This window comes from Mauremys reevesii, linkage group 9 (genome assembly GCF_016161935.1).
Source record: "Mauremys reevesii isolate NIE-2019 linkage group 9, ASM1616193v1, whole genome shotgun sequence".
Lineage (NCBI taxonomy): Eukaryota > Metazoa > Chordata > Testudines > Geoemydidae > Mauremys > Mauremys reevesii.
Window position 1 is genome coordinate 53,450,477 of NC_052631.1, and position 21,833 is coordinate 53,472,309.

General features: G+C 45.1%; 1 protein-coding gene across 2 annotated transcripts in view; it reads left to right on the top strand.

The window, feature by feature from the left end:
• Positions 1 to 21,833, top strand: part of RYK (receptor like tyrosine kinase) — a 125,007-nt gene that overhangs the window by 30,336 nt on the left and 72,838 nt on the right. For both annotated transcript variants that reach the window (XM_039488365.1, XM_039488363.1), the window contains exons 2-6: positions 10,192 to 10,313; positions 12,691 to 12,790; positions 14,515 to 14,649; positions 16,070 to 16,126; positions 21,451 to 21,595. In XM_039488365.1, coding sequence (XP_039344299.1) covers positions 10,192 to 10,313; positions 12,691 to 12,790; positions 14,515 to 14,649; positions 16,070 to 16,126; positions 21,451 to 21,595 — 559 coding nt within the window. The remainder of the gene's footprint in view (positions 1 to 10,191; positions 10,314 to 12,690; positions 12,791 to 14,514; positions 14,650 to 16,069; positions 16,127 to 21,450; positions 21,596 to 21,833) is intronic.

A 21,833-nucleotide genomic window follows, 5' to 3' on the forward strand; every position in this document is an offset into this window, starting at 1 on the left:
AAAGTTCTGTAGCCACTGCTCATCATCCCGGACTTGCATGATGATGTGATCCCACCACTCAGTGCTTGTTTCCTGAGCCCAAAAGCAGCGTTCCACAGTGCTGAGCATGTCCGTGAATGCCACAAGCAATTTCGTGTCGTACGCATTATGCGACTCGCTTTCATTGTCGGACTCCTCACTGTCACTTTGGATCTTAAGGAATAGCTCAACTGCCAAATGTGATGTGCTGGCGAGACTCGTCAGCAGTTTCCCGCAGACCACGTGCTGCACAGAAACCGTGGAAAGATGGTGCCAAATGTGGACAGAAACACAGGGATTGATGAGATGTGAAGCGATACATCACGGGGCGTTGGGACAGGAACCAGAATGCTCCGCCCCCTTCCCACAACTCATGGCGCCAGAATGGGAAGAGGTGCTCTGTGGGATAGCTGCCCATAATGCACCACTCCCAACAGTGCTGCAAATGTGGCCACGCTGCAGTGCTGGTAGCTGTCAGTGTGGCCACACTGCTGCGCTTTCCCTACACAGCTGTACGAAGACAGGTTTAACTCCCAGCGCTGTACAGCTGCAAGTGTTGCCATACCCTAAGTAGGCAGGCAGCGAATGTTCCCATTGTTAATTGTTCCCATTCTTAGTCAATTAAGGCTGCTTTACCTTGCCAGAGTGGTGTAAAGGAGTCTTATTGTAAATGAGAAGTAATGGAATCCTCAGCTAGGAAGGTCTGTGCTCTCCCACTATTTTTCCTGTGCCAGAGAGGCATAATGGGGTTTGTCATATACATACAGCTAAGGGTAGCATAAAATCCCTCCTTTACCTGTAAGGGGTTAAGAAGCTCAAATAACCTGGTTGGCACTTGACCAAAAGGACCAATAAGGGAAGAAGATACTTTAAAATCTGGGGGGTGTTTGTGCTCTCTTTGGTGTTCTCTCCGGGACAGAGAGGGACCAGGGTAGGAAAAAACATCTCCTAAAACCCTACCTGAAATAAGTGTCCAAGATTAAAAAAAATTTAAGTAATAGCAAGGAAATGCATTAGCTTATCTTTTTGTTTTAGCTTGTGAATTTTCCCTATGCTAAGAGGGAGGTTTATTCCTGTTTTTTGTAACTTTGAATTGTTCTTCAAGTGCTTTTTCACATCCATTCCACATTAGGTGTGCGCGCGCCGTGTGCGCGGACATTGGAAACTTTTTCCCTTAGTGGCTCCTGTTGGATCGGCAGGGGAGCCCCCTAGAGTGACGCCTCCATGCTGGTGCATATATACCCCTACTGACCCAACACCCCTTCAGTTCTGTCTTACTGTCCATGGCGGTGTTGGAATAACACTCTCTCGCTTGCGAGGGATCCCTTAGCACAGTTGTAGCAGTTACCAGTAGCTAGCAGTTTTCAGTAGTTAGCACTTCTTAGTTGTTAGATAGTTAAGCCTCCTTTGTTAGAGGTGTCTGGAAGTTGCTTCCAGCCCCAGTCCTGGGCTGTGGGGCATGCTACAGACCCAGAGGTTTAAGGCTTGTGCCACGTGCCGCAAGCCTATGCTGGTTAGTGATCCCCACAACTCGTGTCTCCGTTGTTGGGGGGAATCGTACCAGACTGGGCACTGCAAGATCTGTACGGCTTTCAAGCCCTGGACTAAGAAAGAAAGGGACTGTTGCCTAAAGCAGCTGCTCATGGAGTCCGCGCTGCAACCGTCAGCCTTGGACCGTCTGGCTTGGGCGTCGGCATCAGTCCATGATCTGGCGCTGGTGGGGCACTGTAAGCCTGCCGCACTGAGGCAGCAGGACAGGCCCTGACACTGCTTGACCTCTCCGGTGCTGCAGGGCCCGTCGAGCCCTGAGCTAAGTGGTTTGAGGGCCGATGAAGGGCTGGAGGAGATCCTAGAACAGGCCTCCACGTGGGGGAATCGGGGTGTTTGGTGTTTTTTAACCCCATGGTGGTGTGGTTCCTCAAGGGACTTGAGAGGGTGTTCCCTTATTTGCTTCCACTGGTCCCACCCTGGAACCTAAATCTGGTACTCGCCAAGCTCATGGGCCCTCCGTTCGAGCCCCTCACCTCTTGCTCTCTCCTCCACCTCTCCTGGAAGGCGGTGTTCGTGGTGGCCATTACGTCCGCAAGGAGGGTGTCCGAATTGAGGGCCCTCACCTTGGAACTGCCTTATACAGTCTTTTATAAGGACAAGGTGCAACTCAAGCTGCACCCTAAATTCCTCCCTAAGGTAGTCATGCAATTCATACGGGCCAGGACATTTGTTTGCCAGTGTTCTTTCCTAAACCACACACGGACCTGAGTCACCGTAGCCTGCACACTCTGGCTGTCCAAAGGGCCCTGACATTCCATTTGGAGTGGACTAGGCCTTTCCGCAAGTCGACACAGTTGTTTGTCGCTATAGCCGACAGAATGAAAGGTCTTCCGGTCTCGGCGCAGCATATATTGTAAAGGATTGTGCACTGCATTTGCGCGTGCTACGAGCTCACCAAGGTTCCCGCCCCGGCGATCACGGCCCACTCGACCAGGGCGCAGGCATCTTCAACAGCTTTCCTGGCGCAGGTCCTGATCCAGGAGATCTGTAAAGCAGCCACCTAGTCCTCGGTGCACACGTTCACAGCCCACTACGCGGTCAATCAGCAGGCCAGAGATGACGTGTCAGTCGGCAGGGCTGTTTTCCAATCAATTGTTCCATGACTCTTACCCTCCTCCTATGATTGTGAGTCACCTAATGTGGAATGGATGTGAACAAGCACTCGAAGAAAAGATGGTTACCTACCTTTTCATAACTGTTCTTCGAGATGTGGTGTTCACGTCCATTACACTTCTCACCCTCCTTTCCCTCTGTCGGTGTCACTGGCAAGAAGGAGCTGAGGGGGGGGGGGTCGGGTTGGCAAGGGAATATATGCACCGGCATGGAGGTGCCACTTTAGGGGGCTCCCCTGCCGACCCGATGGGAGCCGTTAAGGGGAAAAGTTTCTGACATCTGTGCACGCAGCGTGCGCACACCTAATGTGGAATGTACGTGAACAACACATCTCGAAGAACAACAGTTATGAAAAGGTAGGTAACATGTTTTGCCTAGAGGGGAATCCTCTGTTTTAAATCTTATTACCCTGTAAAATTACCTTACATCCTGATTTTACAGAGGTGCTTCTTTTACTTTTTTTCTTTATAATAAAGTTCTGTTTTTAAAAACCTGATTGGTTTTTAGTGTCCTAAAAACCCAAGGGTCTGGTCTGTGCTCACCTTGTTTACCTATTTGTTTGGTATATTATTCTCAAGTCTCCCCAGGAAAGGGGGTGAAGGGACTTTGGGGATATTTTGGGGAAACAGGAGCTCCAAGTGGCCCTTTTCCTGAATCTTTGTCTAACTCACTTGGTGGTGGCAGCGATACCGTCCAGAAGAATTTGTGCCTTGGGGTAGTTTTTAACCTAAGATGGTAGAAATAAGCTTAGGGGATTTTTCATGCAGGTCCCCACCTCTGTACCCCAGAGTTCATCGTAGGGAGGGAGCCCTGACAGGGTTAGATTACAGCTAAGGATCTGTTTTACTGATCCATTTAAAAAAAATGCAGGACAATGATTAGCAAAACTGACTTTCAGCAGTACCGTGGCGCCATGGCGCTGGGCCCAGGCTCCAAAGGGGCCCCGGCCCGGCCTGCTGTTCTCCACCCACTGCTCTCTCCTGCGGGGACAGAAGCTTGGTCCTGCTGGCTCCTGGGGCTCCTGCTACAGGGCAGGCTCTGTCTCCCCTCCCCCCCCCCCAAACCAGCAGCTAAGCTCCCACCTCTTCCCCTGAGCGTGCCGTGTTCCTGCCCGTCCCCCTCCTCCTTCCCTCCCAGTGCTTCCCCTGCTGCACGAGGGAGAGGGAGATGCGGGCCACAGCGTGCTCAGGTGGAGGCGGAGAGGAGGCAGGGGCGGGGCCTTGGGGAAGGGGTGGAATCGGGGCAGGGCAGAGCAAAGGTGGGGTCCCCACACTTCCCCTGCCGTGAGTCACTCAGGGCAGGGGGCTGGGAGCACCCCCACCTGCACTCCCCTCATATCCCCACCACCACCCTCAGCACTAAATGGGAGCTCCTGCACACACCCCCCCACATTGCTACCTGCACCCCTTGCACCAAATGGGAGCTCCCCACACCAGGTAACCACTCCACACCCCAACCTCCTGCCCCAACCCTGAGCCCCCTCCCTCACCCTAACTCCTGGCCAGATCCCACACCCCAACATTTATCTACCTTTTTTTACATTTTTTTTTATAAAGTGCCCTTATCCAAAGTGCTTTACAATAGTTAGCTAATGGTACAAACAATATTTGGAAAGATCATTAAGTGGTCTGCTGAGACCCCAGCAATTTTCAAGTGGTCTGTGGAAAAATAAGTCAGACTAACAAGAACAATCAGAGTACCTCACCTTATTTTCATTTACTTGCTATTACTTATAGGAGGAGGATGAAGGAAAAAAGAATGAAAAACAGGGATGCGGGGAGATAAAAGAATGTTCTTTTTCTTGGCTGAGTCCCAAGGAGGGGCCCCAAAAATGAAGCTGAGCACTGGGGCTGATACCCCACTCCCTGAGCTCTGCATGCTGTTGCCAGGACAGGGGCTGATCCCTCCCTTGCCCCAGCTCCCCACACTGCTGCCAGGGGCTGGGGCTAGCTCCTAACTCCCCCCCCTCCAGCTCCATTTGGGCTGGGGCTGACCCCCAAGCCCTGTTGCCTGACACCTCACGTCACCACCACCCCCACACACACACTTCCATGCCCTGCTAGGGGGGAGCACTGGACTTCTTTGGTAAACTGGGCATTTGTTCATTTGCTTTTGCCAACTGATCAGTTGGCAAGAGCAAACAGGATAAATGTCCGTTTTTGTCACAGAAGTCAGGTTGGCCAGGACAGAGCTTAAAAAGGGAACTGTCCCGGCCAAACAGGGACACATGATCACTCTATCTCTAGGCAAGTGGGTCCTGAGGGAGTCCGGCCAGGGTGGGGGCAGACTCTGGCCTGGGTAATCACACCACTCTCGAGCGAGGCCAGAGTGTTTCCCCGCCCTGGCTCTGGACCAGCCCCGGACGTGCTGCCAGCTCAGCCTGGCAGATGCCGTCACCTTCCAACAGGGCCGGTGAGTGTGGCCAGGGGGCAGGGAGTGAGGGAGTTGGTCTCTGGAGGTGTGTGTGGGGCTGCTGGCCAGTGGGGGAGTCTCTTGGGGGGCGATGGGGGAGGTCTGTGTTGGGATGCTTGGCAGTGGGGGGGGTCTGAGTGAGGTGCTGTGTAGTTGTGGTGGTGGGCTGTGGGGAAGTGAATTGGACAGTAGTGGTGTGGCTGTGTGTGGGGGTGCTGGGCAGGGGTGGTGATGTGCAGGCTGCTGTGCATTTGTGGTGGAGGGTCGGGTGGGGAGGGTCTGCTGGGCATAGCAGGTCTGGGGGACATGGGCATAGGGAGTCGAGGGCTGTGTGGCGTGGCATGGCATGGGCCCACCCCCGAGGGGAAGGGGCACGCTGGCAGCACAGGGCTGGGCAGGCCAGTGTGCATCTGGCAACTGCCGGTTTGTACTGGGCACTGGGCTGGGTGGAGTGGGGCTGGCCCCACCATGCTATGCTCCATTGCCCCTGGCTGGTCCCTTGCTCTGGGGAACGACCTCCCCATGCCATGCTCCTTTGCCCCTATGGGGGCCCTCAAATATGTTTGGCGCCAGGCCCGCAAAAGGTTCATCCGGCCCTGACTTTCACGTGTAAAAGTCTGAGTAATTTAAAGTAACATTCTACTTTATAGAACATCAAAATAATGTAATTTAAATGAAAATCCAGGATTATAACTGGAATGCAGAGTATTGGTTACCTAGTGTTTGTAACTTAACTTTCATGTATTTAGGAAATGCTGAACAGTTGTTGTGATTTTTTTTTTCCTGTATGGTAGTTTAAATAAATTACCAAAATAAGTGAAACTGGTGTGATTATATTGCATTATTTTGACAAATAAAATATGCAGAAATTTATGGGTTTTTTTGGTGCAGAAATTTGGGGGTGTTTTAGTGCAGAATTCCCCCAGGAGTACGCTGTCACCTTTTAAATAAATATCATGACACTAGTATTTGCGGTGTAATGATTATGTCAGGCCTGAGAAGAGTTGCTGATACAGAATGGTGAACTACAAATTGACATCTGTCACACTTCTAACCCTCAGACTGAGCTCCTTACAGCACCTTATTCTCAACCTTTCCAGACCACTGTACCCCTTTTAGGAGTCTGATTTGTCTTGCATACCAAGCTGGGCCACTGCTTCCTGCAGCTCCTGTTGGCTGGGAACAGCGAACTGCAGCCACTGGGAGCTGCGAGCGGCTGTACCTGCGGATGCTCAGGTAAACAAAGCATCTTGCGGCCCATAAGGGGCTTACCCTGAACAAGCCGCGAACCATAGAATCATAGAATCTCAGGGTTGGAAGGGACCTCAAGAGGTCATCTAGTCCAACCCCCTGCTCAAAGCAGGACCAAACCCAACTAAATCATTGCAGCCAGGGCTTTGTCAAGCCTGACCTTAAAAACCTCTAAGGAAAACCTCTAAGCAGTTCTGCAGAACTGCTGCCCAGCCATTCGGTCCCTAGTCTGTAGCAGTGCATGGGATTCTTCCGTCCTAAGTGCAGGACTTTGCACTTGTCCTTGTTGAACCTCATCATATTTCTTTTGGCCCAATCCTCTAATTTGTCTAGGTCCCTCTGTATCCTATCCCTACTCTCCAGCATATCAACCACTCCTCCCAGTTTAGTGTCATCTGCAAACTTGCTAAGGGTGCAGTCCACACCATCCTCCAGATCGTTAATGAAGATATTGAATAAAACCGGCCCCAGCACCGACCCTTGGGGCACTCCACTTGATACCGGCTGCCAACTAGATATGGAACCATTGATCACTACCCGTTGAGCCCGACCATCTAGCCAGTTTTCTATCCACCTTACCGTCCATTCATCCAGCCCATACTTCTTTAACTTGCTGGCAAGAATACTGTGGGAGACTGTATCAAAAGCTTTGCTAAAGTCCAGAAATAGCACATCCACTGCTTTCCCCTCATCCACAGAGCCGGTTATCTCATCATAGAAGGCAATTAGGTTAGTCAGGCATGACTTGCCCTTGGTGAATCCATGCTGACTGTTCCTGATCACTTTCCCCTCCTTTAAGTGGCTCAGGATTGATTCCTTGAGGACCTGTTCCATGACAGGGAACCATAAATCAGGGTTTCCCAACCAAGTTTGGGAAACCCTGATTTAGAGGTACATATTGCATGAGGCAGGCATCTGCAGTATCCCTTGCATCAGAATATGCATCTTGGGTGGGAAACTGCATTTTGATGTTCTTTAGCAAATAATGTGAATGTTACGGATTTTTTTAAAGAAAAAAGTAGGAAATTTCCTTAAAAAAAAAAAGGTTTATGAAGTGAATCAAACAGGAAATGCTAACCTTAAGGTTGCCTGTGGAATCTTAACGCTCTCCTCTTGTGCATATGCAATACTATGGTCTAATTATATGCTCTAAATACTTGAGCTGGAAGAATGATGGGTTTTTTGGTTTGCTGGGAATTCCAAAAAAACCCCAAAATTTGGTTTGGGTTGAAATGATACTATTAAAAATTTAAAATAAAACTTCATTGGTTCAGGTCAAATGAAATGTTTTGTTTTCCCAAAACATTTTTGATTGAGTCCTTTTAAAATGTTTTTAATTCTTTTAAATAAAATTAAAGGAAAGTTTGAAATGAAGATATGTCAAATCAAAACATTAGGTTCTGAAAATGTCAAATTGGAATGTTTGTTTTTTCTGAAATTTGTTTTTTAATTAAACAATTTTGTGAAATGGAGAACAGTTTATGAAATCTTCATTTTTGGCTAAAATTTTACACAGCTCTGCTTAATTCCACAGAGCCTTTGCCTCACTCATTAAACAGTTTTGAACTGTGCTTTAAAAAATGAGATGTCCTGGGTCAAATTGTTTGCATTCACAACACTGTAAATGCATTACAGTGAATTTTGAATTTATATTGTCAAGCTGTCTGGAGTGGCTCATGAACATGGGTATTAACCTCAGGGCAGACTGTTACAAACCAGGGCACAAGTCTCAAACTGGTTGTGTTCTATAATTAGATTTTACCAATGAAATATCAAGTGTGAACTCCTCAAGCACTATAATAGCCTTAACGTGGAGTCATAGACAGTCCCATCGGGCATCTGTTTTGCCACCCAGGCAAGCCTGCATTTGAAAAATCACAATAATATTCAGGTTACTCCCAGTCCCAAAGGACCAGTCGCTTACCCCGAGTCACTTGTATCTTTGATCTCTCACTAAAGACAATGCTTTTAGAATCGTAGAATATCAGGGTTGGAAGGGACCTCAGGAGGCCATCTAGTCCAACCCCCTGCTCAAAGCAAGACCAATTCCCAACTAAATCATTGCAGCCAGGGCTTTGTCAAGCCTGACCTTAAAAACCTCTAAGGAAGGATATTCCACCACCTCCCTAGGTAACCCATTCCAGTGCTTCACCACCCTGCTAGTGAAAAAGTCTTTCCTGATATCCAACCTAAACTCCTCCACTGCAACTTGAGATCATTACTCCTTGTTCTGTCATCTGCTACCACTGAGAACAGTCTAGATCCATCCTCTTTGGAACCCCCTTTCAGGTAGCTGAAAGCAGCTATCAAATCCCCCCTCATTTTCTCTTCTGCAGACTAAGCAATCCCAGTTCCCTCAGCCTCTCCTCATGTGTCATGTGCTCCAGCCCCCTAATCATTTTTTGTTGCCCTCCACTGGACTCTTTCCATTTTTTCCACATCCTCCTTGTAGTGTGGGGCCCAAAACTGGACACAGTACTCCAGATGAGGCCTCGCCAATGCTGAATAGAGGGGAATGATCATGTCCCTTGATCTGCTGGCAATGCCCCATCTTATACAGCCCAAAATGCCATTAGCTTTCTTGACAACAAGGGCACACTGTTGACTCATATCCAACTTCTCATCCACTGTAACCCCTAGGTCCTTTTCTGCAGAACTGCTGCCTAGCCATTCGGTCCCTAGTCTGTAACAGTGCATGGGATTCTTCTGTCCTAAGTGCAGGACTCGGTACTTGTCCTTGTTGAACCTCATCTGATTTCTTTTGGCCCAATCCTCTAATTTGTAGCCAATTCTGTATTAAACTAACTAAAGTTTAATGTAGTTTAGGGCTAAGCAGCTTGGGGATCCCTTGCTTATGCTTAGAAATATTGCCCTCTCCAAATTCCAGGCAGCATAGTAATACAGGTCAGGAATTTGTATTCCCTTCCCCCAATGTTCAAGCTGTGGTGGGATGAGGGCTCATGTATATACCCTCTTCATGGGTGCGGGGGAACCAATCAGCCAAGTATTTTGTCCACTGATATTCTAGTGGTTTGTCTGGTGTCTGCAGGCCACCTTTTTTGGAGAGAAAATGACATCTTTTGTGGTAAACTAGTATTTCACACCTGGTAATGCTTTTCTCCTGACTGGGGGGACGGGGGATTATAGTCTTAGCAAACGTTTTTATCATTAGAGAGCAAACACTTAAATATTACCTTGTAATGTGGGATACAGATATTAGTAAGATTAATACAAGCAGCATCCTACACGCATTTCATAAAATCTAAACACATTCTCATAACTCTATCTATTTAACAATACTAACACACAGGTGACCAAGACTGGTTTCCAGCTATGCATTTGTCAATATTCAGTGAGGACCAGGGCTCTTGGCCTGAGTTGGCACCTGATCTGCCAGCACTTCATATGTCATTGTAAATGTGAGCAGAATTGTGCCCTTAATGCACAGGAATAAACAGTATGTGGTACATGAGATGAGGGGTCCATTCATTACTGCCTGTAGTGATTCTTGTTAGTTTGTAGAGAAAATCCCATTTCTTTCCCCTTCCTTGACCTGGTCTATCTTTTTGTCCTTAGGATGTGAGCTCCTCTTATGAACTAATATTTTGTCAGAAATTTGCAGTACTTCTCAACACTGGCAAAAATAATGGTATATCTCCACTATACATATAAAAATAGAATTTATGAATTTTGTGTGTGTGTGTGCGCGTGCCACATATATAAACAAAGCTGCTAGTACAAAGAGTCAAGAATACCTCAAATAAAAGAGAGACTGTAGTTGTGCTTCAGTTACTAGTGGCTTTTGCTTTCCTCGCCTAAATTTTTTCTGAATATTCTGGTTTCTAGGTCTTGATGCAGAGCTATATTATGTGAGGAATGATCTTATTAATCACTACGCATTGTCCTTCAATCTGTTAATACCCAGTGAGACCAACAGTCTTCATTTCAGTTGGCATGCTAAATCCAAGGTAAGCATAAACAGAATATGCATTACACACCGTAATATATGAATATGTCTTGCCTAGATTTTTAACAAAAGGTCAGTGTCAATAGTTGGACCACGTGTTTGCTCTTTCCTCTGCACAAATTAGAATAGGCTAGTGCATAAAAGGATATGCTGTTGATTTTTATTTTATTTTATTTTATTTTATTTATATAGCCAGAGGGAACCAACTAATTGTGCTCAAGAAGAAATTTAAAGACTGAGAAGATAAGGGCATGGCTTGTTGGATGCATAACATTTCTAAAGTGTTCAGAATATTTTTAAATAAGTGTTCTTTGAGGCATCATCTTTTTTACTTCAAAATATATTTACAGGTTACCTGTCTATCAGTTGTGATACTAGCATTAAACATTAGAATTAAACATGAAACAGGCAGCTGTGAATTAAGGCCTTTGAAAACTTGGAATCTTATGTTCTGTGGATTCCTAGAAAAGGCGTTGCTTGAGGGAAGAGAGGGATCTATTTGAGTGGTATTTAGAGATCATTATTAAGTCCCAATAAGATGGAAGGGAAGTCATCTTTTATTTTGTATATCCATTATAATTGGAGTGTGCAGCAACACCTGTGGTAAACTTTGTCTATGCATTTCCATTTTAAAGGATTTTGATTTACTTATTACTTCAACTTTGTGGCTGAAGTTTTTGCAGCTGAAATTATCTGTCTAGTCTGCCTGAGGGTAAATGTTTTTGTAAAATTTGAACCACAGTCATTTTGCTGGGTTTGAGTAAATCAATACAGACATTTGACATTATATAAATAAAATCTAAAGCAGCTGTTCTTAAACTTCAGCAACCCAAGGACCCCTCTTTTGATTTGAATTTTTTTGGGAACTCCCAATCCCCCCTGTTCAGATCCAGCCCGCCCCCCCCCCCCCCGCTCACTCGCTCTCCCCCACCCTCACTCACTTTCACCAGGCTGGGGCAAGGGGTTGGGGTGAAGGAGGGTGCGGGAGGGGATGTGGGCTCAGGGTGGGAGTATGGGTGCGGTAGAGAGTGTGGGCTCTGGGAGGGAGTTTGGGTGCGGGAGGGAGTGCAGGCTCCAGCTGGCTGTCGCTTACCTCAGGCGGCTTCTGAAAGCGACTGGCACATCTCTCTGGCAGAGGGGCCAGGGGTCTCGTGCGCTGCTTCTGCTTGCAGGCACGGTCCCTGCAGCTCCCATTGGCCGCAGTTCCCACCCAGTGGGAGCTGCGGAGTCAGCCTCAGGGTGGGGGCAGCACGCAGAGACCTCCTCCTCGCTCCGCCCCTCCCCCAGGGGCTTCAGAGATGTGCCGGCCGCTTCTGGGAGTGATGGGGAGCCAGGGCAGGCAGGGAGCCTGCCTTAGCCCCACTGCACTTCCAGAGGGGGAGGAGTTGATCAGCGGGGCCCATGGACCCCCTACCCTTGGGGACCCCCAGGGGTCCTCAGACCCCAGTTTGAGAAATGCTGCTTTACATACTCCAAGTCATAGGATTGTGCATGCACATGAATTTTTAGTAGGATTTTTTCTGAGCTCCTGGAACACCATGTTTAATCCCCTGCAAATGCATAGCCCAGCCCACGTCCAGTGAGAACTTTGACAAAAAATGCTTCTTAAAAGTACTAATTGTGCGGTATGTGCACAAAGTGTAATTTTCAAAGGTTTATAGATTGTATTATATTTGTATTGGATCAGACACTCCTCAATGAAGACTTCTCCCTTCTACATTTTACTTTGCATTCAGGCATTTTGCCTGTAGAGCTAGCTATCTAATTAAAAAAAACAACCACCTTTGCTTTAAAACAAAGCAGGGAAATAATTTTTACTTGTTTTATAGTTAGTTACAACTTTTGGAATTTGGCATGGGCCTTGATCCTACTCCTGTGTGCAAGCATTTGCAGAATCAGGGTCTTAAAATGGAAAAGAACCTTAACTGTAGTTGAACAAGTTTTTACCTGTATAGCTGCCTTATACTCAAACTTACTGGGTGAGTGGTAATGTCCTTTTTCATTTCTTAATTCCCATAGATTGAGTGTTTGCTTTTGAGCAAATGAACTTAATATACTGGAGTTAGCCTTATCTTAAGCATTTTTAAAGGATTATTTAAAAAACAACAACTCTGGCCTAAATTTTCAAACATGTAATAGTGATTTAGAGTGCTTTTGGATGTCCAATTTGAAATACTTTAACAGAGCCTGATATTCAAAGTCCTGAACAGCATGCCCTGCGAAAATCAGATTAGGTGATGAATTTGAGGTACTTTAAATCCAAAAAAATTGATTAGTGATTTTAATTTTATCTCTCAAATAAAAATTGCTTGAAAAGGTGTTAATATTAATTGTTTTATCATTGGAGTTGCTTAACCTTCTTCCACATATTGTTACAGGTTGAATATAAACTGGGATTTCAGGTAGATAATGCTATGGCTATAGATATGCCTCAGACTAATATTTCTGTACAAGGAGAAGTCCCTCGTGCTTTATCAGGTGAGTAAACAGGCTTTCAGCTTTGAAGGCACATGCAAAGTACTACCATGAATACTGTTTTTCTGGTACTCAGTAACATTTCCTAGTTTCCCCAGAAATGCATATAGTATAATTTTGTGTAATTTTAGTTGTGCGTTGTAACATATAAGATACAACAGTTATGACATATCTAGATAATTCTGTATATAGAAAATCTTAACACTTGTATCTCATTTGATTTAGATGCACTGAGATATGTGATAAACAAATTCTACTTTCTGAAACATGTGAAACAAAGGAAAATCAAATAATGAGAATTCCAAGCCTTTCTGATTGTATACATTTTTTTTAACTTTTATTAGCTAGTAGTTTAGCAGTTTGTTTCTATCAAACAAACATTTTCTCAGTGATTGTTCTTCACAGGTCTAGCTGTGCATAAGTATTCAGAGTGAATGATGATGGCTCCTATTTTGAAGACAATTATAAATTGAAGTGCTCAAGAATAAATCCCCCCCTCCCCCTTTTTGGGGAAAAAGGGTACACATTTTCCTGAGAAGGGAAGCCCCACATTCCAAGAATATATAGAAGGTTCTTCTTCTAGTTTGGCCAACAGTTGTGCAGATTTTAATCCCACTTCTCTAGTGTATAGATAAGTAATTAAATTATTGCCTTTTTAAAAGAAAAGTAGTAGAAATAAGTTTAACATGTTAAGGACATTGATGCATTGTAAAAAATCAAATAAAAACAACTATTTGGTGTATATTCATTCCTCTCTAGAACATGTTTTAGAAATAAAACTGCATTGTGTGGGATTTTCACAAATGCATTCATTTGCAGCTGCAGCAGCAAAGTAACAGTTACTGGGCTTAATTCTGCACTGTCTTGTACCCTTTTGAGTTACTTATACCTGTGCGCAATGGATATAAAATGCTGCTGTTTTGCTTTTTGTATCTTTTTATCCTTTTTGTACCGGTAAGCGCTAGAGTCAAGCCTATTATTTCTGCAGTTACGCTGATATCAGCGATGCTGGTACATAGCCTTGAAAACAAACCTAGTCATAGCAGCAAAGAGTCTTGTGGCACCTTATAGACTAACAGACGTATTGGAGCATGAGCTTTCGTGGGTGAATACATGCATCCGACGAAGTGGGTATTCACCCACGAAAGCTCATGCTCCAATACGTCTGTTAGTCTATAAGGTGCCACAGGACTCTTTGCTGCTTTTACAGATCCAGACTACCCCTCTGATACTTGAAACCTAGTCATGTTAATTTAATCTAGATTCCCAGACAAATTTGCTCAGACCACTTTGAGTGCTGTCAAAAAGGCCATCTTGATGGTTTTAAAAAATAAGAGGAAATTAAGCGAAGAGGAAATTAAGCACTTCTGTGTGTGTTCCAAAGATAGTGAGGACCACACTGAGCCTCTGCATGTGATTTATTAATATTTGGTAACTGCAATGTAGAGTGCATGGCTAACAGTTGTTTACCCACAAATACTGTTGGGTTTTTGAGATCTGCACACTTCAATTTCAGTTGTTTGATTAAATGTATTTGACAGCTGCTCCCTAAAATGCCATAAGTGTTCCCAGAAAATACCCGGTTTGAACACCAAAGTGAACTTCTAAGAAAATGCTTGAATTTAAAACAAAAAGTGCAACAAAATCCTGCATCACTTGAAGATTGTTTTAAAAAATTGTTGAAATGTATTGTAAACACATGTCTGACTCTCGTTTTTTATTTGCAGTGTTTCGTGTTGAACTCTCCTGCACAGGCAGACTAGACTCTGAGGTTACAATATTAATGCAGCTCAACTTAACAATAAATTCCTCAAAAAATATCACAGTCTTAAATTTCAAACGAAGGAAAATGTGCTACAAAAGTAAGACATCAAGCTTCCAACATTCAGCAACTTTTAGTGTTAAAGTAGAGGAAAAAGGAGTGAGGGGACAGAGATTACGGTGATGGGTGTGGAATAAGAATCGCTCAGATGAATAAAACGTTTTCCAGGAATGTGAGAGTAGAGGGAGGGATGAGGAAGATCTCTTGCCTTACAGATAAATAAGGGAAATTTGGATGAAGTAAGATGATGGGGGAACAAATAAATGTTCTAAATTTACGCATAATTGGGAAGGCCAGGGCAGTTGATGGGCTTTAATTGAATAACTGGCTTTGTATTATGGAGATAGTGACTGCAGCTTCATAGTTATGACTGAGTTTTGCATTTAAAGCAGGGATACCGCCACTTATGTCTGGAAAAAAGTCTCCCCAAAATTACAGCATTTTTAATATAGAAAGACTTTTTTTTTCTGAGAATTTAAAAGTAAATCATAAAAAGTAAGTTAAAATGATCTTAAAATGGGTCACTTAAACTTGGCACCCTGAGTGTCTTTTTTGTTCTTTATGATCTCAGTAAAAAAATGATGCAGACATTTCAAACTCCCCATATAGTTAAAACACTGAAACTTGGAGAACAAAGATACATTTGAATATTTTTTTTGTGAGGATTAATGCTTTCTTTTTGTTTTTTGGCCACTTTTCATAACTGAACACTTTTTTTACTTGAGTCTGCAGCCATTTTGAAAGAAGTTTTGGAGTACTGTAAAGAATGTTTTTCTTTAATCTCTTATTCTCAATAGACTGCTCTTAGCAAAGATGGTCACTACTTCGGTTCACTTGCTCCTCATAATTCTTCAGTCTCTTGATAGCATTTGGTGGTGGTGGTGGGGGGTGTCTGTCAGTCACCATCTACCCTGAGGGCAGACTGACTTCACTTCCATTTGGTTCTGAATTTCGAAATGAAAGTTTTTAGAAAATGTGAGCAAAAAGCAATTAAGCCACTTCTTGTACAACATAATTAGTGCAAGGAGATTGAAAGCTGATATTTTGCAGGAAAGTAGTTCTTACTGAAAAATGCTTTTGTGGTGAAAATTGGTTTTGATTACTTAGGATAGTTTGAAAAATAGCCATTTGTGTATCAGTAGTTCTTAGATTTTGAGAATTTGTGGACAAAGGTTATACAGTGTCATTTTTCCCACCCATTGTAGCTAAGTACTGGATTGGGAGACTCAGCTGAGACCAAACATGGCAAATTCAGTTGGGAAGGAGAATTTTTGAGAGGTGGGAGCATGGGAAAACATAGTTATAATGAAAATCTGAAATTAACCTTAACGACAGGTTTTAATTCAGTTTTGCAAGTTAGGAAAACACTTTTTTATAGAACTGGACCAGGTGATTCAGTGTAAAGGAATTAAAATACAAAATGTGTACTAGAACTTCACATTTTTCTCTTATTGATTTAGAATTTGAACAAGAAGTAAAAACTCCAACATCTGACAAAAACAGCAGCAAAGCTATTTGTAAGTAATATTAAGGGCACTTATTCCTCTTGGCATACCTTAACAGCAACCTTTTGATGCATCTTCTTTATGAAGGGAATGATGTGAAAACAGTAACTTCCATCAAGTTCAGATTTTAGAGAGAGGCTTTTTACAGTTTTGTTAACTCAATTCTTCTGTTCAGTCAGCAATATATAATGGGGATGAGAAGGTGTTCTGGGGTAATCACAATTTTTGCCTGATACATGACTCCAGAAGTTTTGATAGCTCAAAACCAATCTGTTTCTGACCTTTAGATTTAGAATCTGTTGCGTGTGCGATTTAACTTGCTGAAGTAAATGTGCAGTGTGAAGTGGCTTTGGCCCTTTTTATCTTCCTAACCATGTCCCGAGTTGGAAATGCCAACCACAGCATACTAGCACCTGTTGTGGAACCCAAAATATAAGCTGCTGCAAAAATACTTTTGGAACTCAATGGGAAGCTTTATTCCATTTCCTGTGGTGCTAATTCTTTACTTAATTATCCCTTGCACTTCTTTTACCTAATATAGGTGTTGTTTAAAAATCATGGGGTGTGGGGTAGGGCTCTCTTCCTAAAATAGGAGTAGGTCTTGCCTCCTTTTGGTGCACACACGTGGCAGCTTCTCAGCACTGTAGAGGGCAGGCATGACAGGTAGCCCAGTGGCTGCTAATTTGTGCTGGCCTCCAGGAATCAGTGCAGCTGAGGTTGGTTGGTTGAAAAGGCAGGCTTAATCACCTGTAAATGCTGCTGCATTAAACGAGGAGTAGGACAGGCACCAGGGATCCCATCCATGAGGCTTGTTAAAGGCAGAGCGTGAGGTACCCTTGAGCTACAGGCTAGGGAGCCTTTAAAGCTGCAGGTCAGTTCTGGGAGGGTAGCACATAACTTCTGGGCACTAACCCCATACTGCCCTCCAATATGAGGTCTTGAGTGTGATTCTCCATGCTAGATATGGCTGAATTGGATTTCTCCTTGCTGCAAAGTTCTGCCTCTTTACAACTCCCCTTCTGTAGTGCAGTTTCTACCAAAATCTGCAAGAATGAGTGGAGAGCGTCAGAAGCAAGTGGCTGGTTTGACCGCAGCTCTCCCAGTTCCCTCATATGTACTTTGGTAGCGATAGCATTTTTTGTGGGGAAGGGATTGTTAGTTTCCAGTAAGCAGCCTCCCAAGACCAGCAGTTTGGAGGCCTCCTGGCCCCTTTACATTTAGCCTGGAGGGAACCAGGGTGTCCTTGGTGAGTATATGATGGCACTAATTGGGTTGTTGGTTCCTGGGCTTGTCTACACTGGCAGGTTTTGTCGATGAAAATAATGTTAACATGAAAAAATCAACAAAAGCAAAATCGCCACGAGTCTACATTTGCTCCCTCTGTCGACAGATCGTGCCCACATTCGGGGCGCCATTGTCAACAGTGTGAGCAATGCACTGTGGGTGTGTATCCCACAGTGCCTGGCGACACCATCTTTCGCTAGGTGTTGTGGGAAGGCAGAAACGGAGCACGGCGCATCCTGGGACATGCAAAATGTCCTGTCATGCACCGCTTTGTGTCCCAGCCCTCCAGTGGTTTCTGGCTTCCTTTTGTACCATTTTTACAAGTGCCAGTCTTTGTAGTGTGCACCAGCATCTGCAGTGAGAGAGGATGGATCCCGCACTTCTTTCCTATGCGCTGTTAACTGTCGTGAGGACATCGTGCATGGCAGCAGAGTTATTTGCAAAGTTACTGACAGAGGATGAATCGCAGGCACCTGAGTGTGATATGGACAGCAGCAACTTATCAGTGCTCTTGGCATTCACAGAGCACCTGCGTACAGTAGACCATCGCTTTTGGGCTAGGGAAACAAGCACTGATTGGTGGGATCGCATTGTCCTGCAGGTGTGGGATGAAGACCAGTGGGTACAGAACTTTAGGATGCATAAAGCAGCCTTTCTGAAGCTATGTGCTGAGGTGGCCCCCGACTTGCGGCGCAAGGACACCAGAATGAGAGCTGCCCTTTCGGTAGAGAAGTGTGTTGCAATCGCTGTCTGGAAGCTGGCGAATCCACACTGCTACCGATCAGCTGCAAATCAATTTGGAGTGGGGAAGTCCACTGTTGGGGCTGTATTACTTCAAGCGTGCAGGGCAATAAATCTCATCCTGCTGCGGAGGACCGTGACTCTGGGAAATGTGCATGAAATAGTGGATGATTGTCCCTAACTGTGGCGGGGCGATTGATGGTGCACACATTTCAATTTTAGCGCAAGACCATCTTGCCTCAGAATACATCAATAGGAAGGGATACTTCTCCGTAGTGTTGCAGGTGCTTGTGGCTCACTGGGGGCATTTCATGGACATCAGTGCTGTCTGGTCTGGAAAGGTGCATGACACACGCATCTTCAGGAGAAGTGGCCTATATAGAAAGCTGCAGGCGGAGACTTTCTTTCCAGATCACAGGATCACAGTGGGGGATGTGGAAATGCCCATAGTAATCCTGGAAGATCCAGCTTACCCCTTCTAGCCCTGGCTCATGAAATCTTACACAGGGCACCTGGACAGCATCAAGGAGCATTTTAACAGGCTGAGCAGGTGCCGCATGGTAGTTAAATGTGCCTTTGGCCATTTGAAAGCTTGCTGGAGGTGTTTAAATGGCAGGCTAGACCTTACTGAGGATAATATTCCCATGGTCATAGCCGTGTGCTGCACTTTGCATAATCTGTGTGAATCTAAGGGTGAAATGTTTGCTCAGGTGTGGAGCACTGAGGCAGAACACTTGGCTGCACAGTTTGAACTAGGGCTGTCAGAGGAGCCCAGAGTTTAACATCAGAGAGGCTTTGAGGAACCACTTTGACAATGAGGGGCAATAACACGTCTGCTTTGGAGTTGCTTCCCTGGTGCATTCATGAATGATTTTGGGGCCCAAGATCCATGCAACAAAATGCTTTAGAAGCCTGTTGAGAATGAATTGATTGCTATACCCTTTTGTAGAACACAGAATAAAAACGCTGTACCATTAAATACCTTAGCCTTTATTTATTGTTAAAAAGGGTAAAACCTCACAACTGTGTGTAGCTCCAGCTATCATTGTCCAAGCTGTGAGAGGGGGTGGAGTGATGGGGAAACTCAGGAGTGCTGTGAAGTAAAAGGAATGTGGGAGCATAGAGGGGGGGTGGGGTTGGCAAAGAAGTGTGCATGGCTGCAGTGGAGGTCGACCATGGATCTGCTCTGTCTGCAGCTGTATCAAAGACTTGAGCATCTCTGTCTGATCATAACTTTTAATCATCCGCTCTGTCGCTTGCCTAGCAAATGCTGTATTCTCTTTTCTGTCCTAACTTTCGGCTTCCCAGCACTCTTTGCATTCCCTGGTCTCTCTCTCATTGCGCTGCAGCACCTCCCTGAACATGTCATCTTTGCTACATCTTAGCTTTTTCCTATCTGCTGAAGCTGGTTGGCAGGTGTGCGTGATGTGTTCCCCAAGGTCTTGGCTGCTGTGGACAATGCACAGAAGAGGGATTGTTACATTCCAGCAAACGATTGAAACATTTCAGTAACAAGGGCCTTTTGCAACTAGTAGCAATCATTTTCTCACTGACTCTAGGCAGTCACAGAGCTCCGTGAGCACCCCAATCGTGGTGAGTGTCGGGAGTGGGTGGAAGGTGGTTGTGGGTACGGACAAAACGGACATGGCTTGCAGGGCAGATTTGCAGGGAACTCATTCTAAAATTATCCCACACTTTTTCACAGGCAGCCAACCTGCTGGCTGACATCTCACTGCTGTGGGTAAGCAGGGAAACCAGGGCACAACTACCACACGTTTGCAGCTTTCGCCTCGGTCTGTATGCAGCTCAACCATGTGCTGTTTTAGTCCCAGTTCCAGTGATTGCTAAATGGCATGGTACAGTTTCCTATAATGGGGGAACCAACAAGGCTGCAATCCCTTGGAACCTGCGGCAGAAGATTAACAAGTACCTCTTGGGAATGTTTCAGAGCCTCTCTCTGGAGGATTCCCTGCAGGTCTTAATGTCCATCAACACACTGCTTAGCCATGCAGATTAGCTACACTGGGCAATGTCCAGCTCGCATAAAACACTACCTGCCTCCCACTTTTCGATTCCCTACACAAGCCACAGCAACTTACCCAGCATCTCATCTGCTTCCTGGTCCCATAGAGCACTTCTGGAGTGGAGAAAAGTTCCTGGCTGGCTACCCCACCAGACAACCCCGCTGGGAGCTCCACATAGTCTTCTAGCTCCACTTCTTCATCCAGAATTTGAGCCTCCAGGTTACCCCCTCTTTCTGCTGTCTCCAAAGTATCCACGGGTCTATCAGCGATGGAGATGGGGTCATGACCAAGGATAGTGTTCAGCCCCTTATAGAAGTGTCAGGTCTTAAGTGCACTACTGAAGCGATGGTTTGCCTCCCCCCACGCCTTATGGTACGCCTGCTTCAGCTCCTTTATCTTCGCTCTGCCTGCTGCGTGTCCCGATCATAGCCCTTTTTACACAAGCCTCGAGAAATTTGCCCATATGTGTCCTGATTCCTATGGGTCAATCACAGCGGCGACTGAACAGACTCCTCTCCCCATATAATGATCAGATCCAACAGCTCAGCGGTAGTCCAAGCGGAAGTGCGTTTGGTGCGATAGCCAGCCATGCTCAGGAAACGAGATTTAAAATTCCCAGGGCTTGCAAGGGGGAGGGGCGGGTTGGCTGCAGGGCAGCAGAGTTCAAACTGCTGACCAGAACAGCAGCATGGGAATTGTGGAAAACTTTCTGGAGGCCAAATAAAATTGCGGGGGAGAAGGCATTGTGTCTACACTGGTGGTTTGTCGACAATAAAGGGAGGGGAAAAGACAAAAGTCTCTCGCAGGGGTGGAAGTTCTTTGTCTCCAAAACTGGCTGTTTTTTTCGACAAAAGTCCCATTATTGTGTGTACGCTATCGCTATTTTGTCGCCAGAAGGCAGTTTTTGGCGACAAAATTTGTCAGTGTAGACAAGCCCCCTGTCTTGGCCTTGGCTTAAGGCAGTAGGATTCTGGGACATTTTTCTTGTTAGAATGTTGTGATCTTTTCCTGAGTCTGCTTACTCTGTCCTGTACTGACCCCTACTGGGAAAACAGTCTTTAAATCTTTGCTTAATGGAAAGCTAAACATTGAGACACATCAGGGCTGCCTTTCTTTGCTCCAGTTATTTTAGACTGATGTAAAACAAGTGCTAGTATTAGACTGAATTAGAAACGCCAGCATACTCCTTGTACATTCATATATGAACTCATTTGAAATTGATAAATGTAATTTCTCTCTTTTGGAGAAAAGTACATTTCAATGACATGTTTTACCCTTCCATTTCAGTTGATCCTGTAAATGCCGCTCCCACCACTTCTACCCGTGTGTTTTATATCAGTGTAGGGGTTTGCTGTGCTGTTATATTCCTGGTGGCAATAATATTAGCTGTCTTGCATCTTCATAGTATGAAAAGAATAGAGTTGGATGACAGGTAAAGTATACAATCTTCTTTTCATATACAATTGTTTGACATTTGTGAAGGTGTCTGTGTTATGTGTAAAAAAGAGACACCGAGAATCACTTTTTAAAAACTGAGAAACTAATTGTCACTGTTTGCTTGTCGTAATGTTTTCCTTCCTTTCCTGTACTTAGACAATTTTGTCTTCTGACCTCTGATCTGTGCAGTAGCAACAGTCCATAGCACTGGATAAGTAAAAAGGCAATAACCT